Source organism: Paroedura picta, chromosome 16, assembly GCF_049243985.1.
Source record: "Paroedura picta isolate Pp20150507F chromosome 16, Ppicta_v3.0, whole genome shotgun sequence".
Taxonomy (NCBI): Eukaryota; Metazoa; Chordata; class Lepidosauria; order Squamata; family Gekkonidae; genus Paroedura; species Paroedura picta.
In genome coordinates this window covers 671099-678582 of record NC_135384.1, presented here as the reverse complement: position 1 = coordinate 678582, position 7484 = coordinate 671099, and the positions used below count along the sequence as shown (strand labels likewise).

General features: G+C 61.2%; 1 protein-coding gene across 1 annotated transcript; it reads right to left on the bottom strand.

Moving 5' to 3' along the window:
• Nucleotides 1–43: 43 nt before the first annotated feature.
• ACTL6B (actin like 6B) lies at nucleotides 44–7275 on the bottom strand. The gene is made up of 14 exons (XM_077313572.1): nucleotides 6554–7275; nucleotides 4972–5048; nucleotides 4664–4829; nucleotides 4394–4494; nucleotides 4198–4295; nucleotides 3883–3977; nucleotides 3668–3774; nucleotides 3015–3104; nucleotides 2693–2754; nucleotides 1924–2038; nucleotides 1731–1811; nucleotides 1041–1136; nucleotides 769–855; nucleotides 44–596 (listed from the first exon to the last, which is right to left on the bottom strand). Exons 1-14 carry the CDS (start codon nucleotides 6576–6578, stop codon nucleotides 516–518), a joined length of 1281 nt encoding a protein of 426 aa, XP_077169687.1. The 5' UTR covers nucleotides 6579–7275; the 3' UTR covers nucleotides 44–515.
• Between the last annotated feature and the right edge of the window lie 209 nt (nucleotides 7276–7484).

Genomic DNA, 7484 nt, shown 5'->3' with positions numbered 1-7484 from the left:
GCTGGGACAGGCTGATGGGGGGGGGGGAGCCGTATATCCGTACATCTCTTTTTAAAAACCACATTTATTATTTTGCCCACACCAAAACTGTAAACCATGAATGCAGCAATCCATGAGACATGACCACACAGCTGACAGAAAATGTGCAGGGCAGGTGGGGGTGTCCGAAGGAGAAGGAGAGGGGGAAGTAGAGCAGCTGGTCCTCCAGGCTCCAGGCAAGGGGTCCCCCTCACTTCCCCTGGCTGCTGAGTTCAGACCCCCCCCCCCCAATCTCTTGCACAAGGCTCTGGCCTTCAGACGCTCCCAGCTGCCTCCACCTGGAATCTGTGGGGATATGTGGGCCTGGGGTACTGCCAGGCCCTTCTGGAAGCAGGCGGAGGCCAAAGGATTCAGAGCCAAGGGTGGGGGGCACGGCCGGGACCCTCAGGCTGCAGGCTATCTTGGCCGAGCATGACGTTGGGCCGCAGCCTCCATGGAGGGGCCAGGCGGGTGGAGACGGGGGCCGCGGTGTCTGTTCAGGGGCATTTCCTCTCCACACACTGCTTCCCCCCCTCTTCGTACTCTTGCTTGGAAATCCACATTTGCTGGAAGGTGCCCTGGACAGGGGGGGGGGAAGGGGAGGGCAGGACCATGAGTGCCCCGCTGCCCACCCTAGCCCTTGGGCTTCACGGCCTTCCCCCTCCTCTCCAGCCGCTGAGGGCCCAGGGCCTTGCCCCCCACCGCTCCCTGCCCCACCCGCTCTCCCTGGCCACGGAGCCCACCACTCACGAGAGAAGCCAAGATGGAGCCCCCGATCCAAGGGCTGAACCTCCTCTCCATGGTGCTGTTGCTGGCAATGAGCTTCAGCCGCATGCTCTGGGGTGGGGGGAGGGGAGAACGGTGGGCATTAAGGCCCCATCAGGCCCCCCAGAGGCCACGGAGCGTAAGCCCCCCGGCTGCGTCCACCCCAGTAGGAGTGGGTGTGGGCCTGGGCTAGGCCTCCCTGCAGGAAGGGTCCTCCCTCCCGTGTGCCTGGGGGCCCCACCTGGCCACGCACTCACCGGGGGCGTTTTCTGGGACAGTTCTCGGTTGAGGCGATCCGTGAAACCTTGCAGCAAAGTGGTCCCACCCGTGACGACGACACTTCCGTAGAGACCCTGCCGGGGGGGAGGGAGGGAGGGAGGGGAGGGCCTGGCGGTCACTCCCTGCCCCCCCCCGGCCTCCACCGGGGCAGCCCTCCTCTCCACTTGGCCATTGTGGACAGAGCCTTTCTTGGGGACTTTCCCTGCCCCCCTGGGATGAGTGGGGGTGGGGTGCTGGTGGCACCGGGGAAGGAGGGATTCCCCAGACCAAAGAGAGAACTTGAAGATTTGGCTTCTTAATCTGCTGTTGATATGAACCGTGATTGGCCTTCCTCCTTGTTTTGGGGCTGCACCTATAGGCATGCTTTTAATGTATTTTATGATTTGAAATGCTTGGGGACCCTAAATTGGCTTAAAATGCAGACGTGGGGATGCTTCCCGGAAGCACAGGACAGGCCAGCTGGCTCTAAGGGGAACCCGGCAGAATTAACTGTGAGTTTTAGCAGCAGCAACCCCTGCGTGCCACCTGTTGAACTCCTGACTAAGGTTTAGCTGTCAAAGGGTGCGGCATTTCTGTGCCAGCGACCACCTTTCACTCCCGTGGCCCAGCTCCCCCATGGCCAGCCTCCCCGAGGACCACGTCAGGGGAGAAGGAAGAGCGTGACTCACCGGCCGGATGTCGATGTCACACATCCCGATGCTGGTGGTGACCACGTGGCCGACCCCTAACATCGTGTTCCCAGACAGACCCTGGAGACAGGGACGCAAGCGGACACCGGCCAGCCTGGCCTTTGGCACATGGCAAAGCAGCCCATGCCAGCCCCACGGCTCCCTGCCACCCCCTCCCCCTCCCCGGGCTCACCTTCACGTTGGAGGGGTCAAACAGGCCCTCGGGGATCCGGAGCCGCTCTGCCCCGTAGTCCGTATTGTAGCCATTGGGCATTTCATAGTGGACCGTGGGCATCTGGGCAGCCACCCTGCTCCGGACAAGGAAGGGAAGGAGAGGAAAGCAGGGGGCAGGGCCTGGCCTCCGGGCTTCTGCAGGGCCCCTGATGCTGAAGGACGATGCACCAAAGACCCTGTCCCCTCCCACATCACTCACGCACCCAGGGCCTGCTTGGGAGGGGGGTCCTACAAGGCCAGGTCCCTCTCCCCCAGCCTCAGTCCTCGCCCTCCTAGCCCCCAGGAGCTGCCAAGCATGAAAGGGCAGCCGGGTGGTCCTCAAAGGGGTCTCACTTCTCTCTGCGGCTACTTCTCCATCTAGGGTTCCAGGGAGGTTGCCCCTGAGGGCTGCAGGCAGGGCCAGCCCTGCCAGAGAGGCCTTCTGCCCAGCAGATTTTCCTGGGGGTCAGATCTGCCCACCAACACCTTTGCCTGCCCAGTGTCCCACGAGGGGGTTGCCTCCACCTCCCGCTCGTCTCCTTGTCTCCACGGGCAAGGCTGAGGACCCGGGAGGGTGAGGCGCTAAGACTGGATAATGGACAGGTCCCCACGGGGCCTTCCGCTCCACGCCAGGACAGGAGAAGCCAGGGGGAGGCACCAGATTTCGCCCTTTTGTGGCCCTGCTGGGAGGAGGCCCTCATCCCATCCCATCTCCCAGGCCAGCCCCTGCCCCCCCACCCCTGACTCACTGTTCATCATAGGGAGAATCTGAGACTTGCAGCACGGAGGCCTGGAAATCCTGAATGACCTCCTAGAGGGGGCCAGGAGAGAAGGAACCCAGTCAGGGGGCTCCCCCCCCCACTGCCAGCCCCCCCCCACCGCGCTGAGCTTCCCGCTTCCCAGTCCACTGGCCGCCAACCTCCAGGTGGGGCCTGGAGATCTGTTGGAATTAGAGCTGATCTCCAACAGGTGACACAGACCCAAAGGGCAGCTTTGGAGGGTGGGCTCCAGGTGGCCCCCTGCCGAGGTCCCTCCCCAAGCCCCACCCTCCAGCCCCGGTGCCCCTCTCACGTTGCACATGTAATTGTGCCAGGACTTGCTGACTTGGGGCAGCTTCTCCTTCTTCTTCCAGTTGGGGGGGGCCCCTTCACGCACCGCCTCCTGGGGGGCAGAGAGAAAGGGAGCGTTGGCCCACAGGCAGGCTCAGGGTTTGTGGCCGCTTCTGCTCTGGACCAAGCCCAGGAGAAGGGGAGCCAGAGTGGCAAGAAGGTGGTCTTTGGGGGGGAGCTGCATGGGGGACTCCATCAGAGCGGCCCAGGAGGCAGCTGGCTCTCAGTGGGGGAGGAAGCCCAAGGGGGTTCACGGAGGCTGTTGGCGTGAAGATTCGCCCTGAGCAAAGGACAGCAGCCTGCTGTCCCTCGAATCATAAGTGCGCCACAGACACTAAGAGCAGCCGTGCTTGTGGCCCTTGGCCTTGCGCAGACATACCTGGGTGCCCGCCCAGCCCCCAGTCATCTTTCTCCCCCACCCGGCCTTGCATGAGCCCCTCTGACTGCTGGCAGCTTGGCAGGTCTTGGGCTGGGAGGCTTTTGCCAGCCCCGCGGCCCCAGATGTTTCCCAGATGCTGGAGATGCTGGGGGTTGAGCTGTGGGCTCTACTCCATGCCCAGGCCAGGGCTGCTGCCCAGTTCGGGCATCAGCGGAATGGGAAGGGGCCAATACCACCTTGGCTGCAATCATATACGGTGGGATTATCTCAATGTTCATCTCCTGGAAAAGTTCTCGGCACTGCATGGAGATGAAGTCGCCGGCCAGGGGGGACTTGACGATTCCTGAGAGCCACAGAAAAGCAAGGAGCTCAGAGCCCTCCCCACCTGCACTCCTAACCCAAAGGGAGCACATGCAGGCCCCGCTTGGGGGGGGGGGGCAGGCAGCCGAACCTTGCTGGAGGATGTAGCCATCATGCACTGGGATGGCTGTGGTGTGGGTCGCCCCGCTGTCCAGGACGAGGCCGGTGCTGCGGCCGTTGGCAAAGCTGGAGCTCCAGAGTCAAGGCTTCCGGAAGGAGAGCATGGGGGTGGGGGGGGGAGAGAGAGGCCCCTCCCAGCAGCACCTTCCCTCCAAGTATTCACACCCTTTCCGCTAAGGGGCGGAAAGGGATACAGTTAACTTCTGGAAGGCCACTGGGGGACAGGGTCCCTGTGGGTGGGGGGGTGTTGAAGTCCCCCCCCCCGCCCCCCCAGGCAGGAGGATACGCGGTCAGCACTGCCGTCTTGCAGAGGAAGAAGGCTGGGATCCCGTAATGCTCAAACATCAGTTCGGTCAGCTTCTCCCGCTTGGCCCGTGTGTTCCACTGCAGGAGGGCAAAGGCAGAAGGGTCCGGGGAGGCCGTGGGCACAGGGCACCGGGGGGGGGGGGGGAGGCGGGGAGCGGCGCTGGGAGGATACCCACCGGGGCCTCAGACATGAGCACGGGGTGCAGGCTGGGCTCCGATTTGATGTGCTTGCTGTAGGTGTGGTCCAGGATGGCCTGGAAGCAGTCCCAGTCTTCAACTGGGAGGGAGACAGACAAGGAAGGAAGGCACAGTGAGGCCACCGCCAGACCCCTCCCCAAGTGTCGCCCCCTCCCCTGGGCAGAGGACAGCCCCGGGATCAAGTGGCTGTGGCAGGCCTACAAGCAGCGGTGGAGGGACAGGGAGCATCGCCCCCTCGTGCTCCGTACTCATCCCGTTCTTGAGTGGCGAGACGACCTCGGTGTTCTCCCGTGGCACATGCAGGGAATTGGTGTCGATGTGGTAGACCTTCCCGGACTTCTTCTCCTTGTCTCCGTCCAGCTCCACAGCCGACTCGTCATGGGACAGGAAGCCCACCGTGGTGGGGAAATCTGCCTGCAGAGAGACCAGCCAGTGTGGGAGTGCTCCTTGCAGGGAGCAAGGCTGGCTCTGGCACACCCGGGGGAGGGCGCAGGAGGGGGGGCGCTCCAGGGGTGCGCAAAGACAGCGCGTTCTTGGGCTCTGCAAGGACTCTTACCTTAGGGCAGTCTTCTCCAGCGTAGCCGGCCCGCACAGAGAAGGAGCCAATGTCAAAAACCAGCGCCCCAACCTCATCTGAGGGAGAACCACAGAGACCGTCAGAGCACAGGTGCCAACTTTCTGTTGGAATAGGCGAGACCTGCAGCCTGCATGACTGAACACAATACGAAGGGTGTCCTGCAGGGGGCATCGGAGGAGAGCTGTATTTAGCATAGTCAGAGTGGGACCTTGTCAAACTGTTGTCTCCTCCAGGGCCCTGGCTGTCTGAGCATATTACCTCCTTGCTTGCCTCCAGTCGTCGAACAAGTGGAATGATTTCTGACAACAGTTGGACAGTTATGGAGATTGCTTCTCTTTTCACAAATAAAGGGATTCTAGTCTGTAATCAACCTAGCGCTCCGCTCCTCTGCATATTCAGATTCTGTCGACAGAGGGTGGGAAGCAGAGCTGACCAGTAAAGGACACAGCATGGAAATGCAGGTGGCTCGGGGGTGAGGGCAGCAGTCCATACATGATGTCCATACATACGCATACATGTACCCACGTGTACCCTGCACCCTCACCAAGATGGACGGAGCCTCCACTTTGCCAGCAGAAAGCCATAGCTCAGTCCCCGGGAGCTGCTAAAGGATCCGGTGGGGTGATGCGGAAGCCATTTACCCGAGACCCTGGAGAAGAGCTGCCAGCCCAAGTAGATCATGCTGATGACGATGGACCAAGAGTCTGCTTTTGTATCAAGCAGCTGCACAAATGTTCGTAAGATTTGGGGGTGGGGACAGAGCACGGCTCCATGGCAGAGCCTCTGTTTGGCACACAGGCAGGCGAGCTTTGATTCCCGGCATCTCTTGTCAAAAAGACCAGGCAGAGGCGGACAGGAAAGGCCTCTGCCGGAGACCGCCTGAGCAGACCGTATTGGCTTTCATAGGCCCAGGGTGTGACCCGGTCGCTTCATGTGTTAATCGCATCCATGCATGGGATCACGAACAGGAGGCTCCTTGAACCAACCCACAACCTCATGGAACACAATTCCCCATAATGATGCTGAACATCATCTCCAAAACAACAAAGCAGATCTCTAGAGCACCTGAAAGAACACATCTGTTGCCGTTTTTGCGGACTTGGTCCGAAAATAAGTCTGAATACATTACTCCGCTTTTTAAAGTCAACTGCTCTGAAGACAGAGAATCTATTATTTATTAAATTTCTAAACCACCCTACCGAAACCAGGTTAGCCTTGAAACTACAGAAAATGCATGCGAAGAATGTAAGCCCCGAGCAAAACCTTTCAAAATCCAGGCCCACCCCCTCCCCGGTCCCCAGGCCCCATCCATCAGAAAGTTCCCCGGCAGGAGAAGGCTCAGTGCCTGGCACGGGAGGGCAGCTGCCACTGGGACAGGGACGGGCAGCTCACTGGCACCGCCCTGGTGGCAGAGTCCCTCCCTTCCCCCCAAGGGCTACAGCATGTGGGCAGCAGCGGCAGGGACTGGCAGACAGACCCCCCCCCCCAGGAGGGCCTAGCTGGGAGCCCAGCAGTTCTCCCCATGACAGCGAGGTGAAGCACATGCCGACACAAGCTCTACCTCCACCGTAGACCCCTCCGCTCATCCTGGCTCCCTGGCAGCTCCAGCTCCCGCTGGCAACGCTCTGGAGGGTGGCCCAGTTCTGGCACGAGCAGGGCTGGGTGGATTCAGCACCGGGGCCCGTGGACAGCAGCCGGAGGGGGGGGTTGCAGAAGGCGAGTGAGATAAAGGTGGAATGGGGGGAGGCATGCGTCCTAGCCAATCAGGGCTCTGCACCCCCATCCCCAGCACAGCCCCTGATTGGCGGCCTTGGGAGACAATGAGAGTACGGCTGCATTCTTAAAGGAGCCAAGGCAGTGGGGGCTGCTTGGGGTATGAGGGGGGGGGAGAGATAAAATGCAGAAGGGCGACTCCCCCTTTGCAGGGCAGTTGAATTATTAGGCCCCTGTCCCGAGACGGATCGTCAAAGGCGATGGGGGCCTTCAGACCCCCAGGCAGAGGGCAAAGCTCAGGCTGCCAAGAATCTGCCCAAGGCCTGCTGGTTTGGCTAACCCTGCAAAACCTTTTTTAAAAAGAGCCTGCTTTTGGGCATGTGCAGAGAGCCTCTCCCCCGTGAATGCTCAGTGAATGCAGCCAGCCCCAGCAGAGCAGGAGGCCACTCCGGGTGGAGAAGGAGCAGGGGGTGCTGAGGGGAGCTCCCGTTCTGCCTGCGGATGGGGGGGGGGCACTCTTGCTTCTCAGTTAAAACAAAACCAGCCTTTCTGTGGGAAGGAGGGTTGCCAACTCTTGCTTAGGAAGTTCCTGGGGATTTGGGGGTGAAGCCAGGGGGAGGCAGGGCCAGAGAGTCCCCCTTCCAAATCCGCCATCTCCTCCGGGAGAACTGACCCCAGCCATCTGGCGGCCAATCGTAATTCCTGGAGATCACTCCAGGTGCCACCTGGAGGCTGGCAACCCTAGGAACCGATCTCTGTACTTGGGAGCGCGCCGGGTC

Coding starts and splice junctions, on each gene's coding strand:
- ACTL6B (XM_077313572.1), bottom strand. CDS start 6,578: ATGAGCGGAGGGGTCTACGGTGGAG. Junction 1,812..1,923: donor TTGACCCCTCCAACGTGAAG/GTGAGCCCGGGG, acceptor CCCTGTCTCCAG/GGTCTGTCTGGGAACACGAT. Junction 856..1,040: donor TGTCCCAGAAAACGCCCCCG/GTGAGTGCGTGG, acceptor CCCCCACCCCAG/AGCATGCGGCTGAAGCTCAT.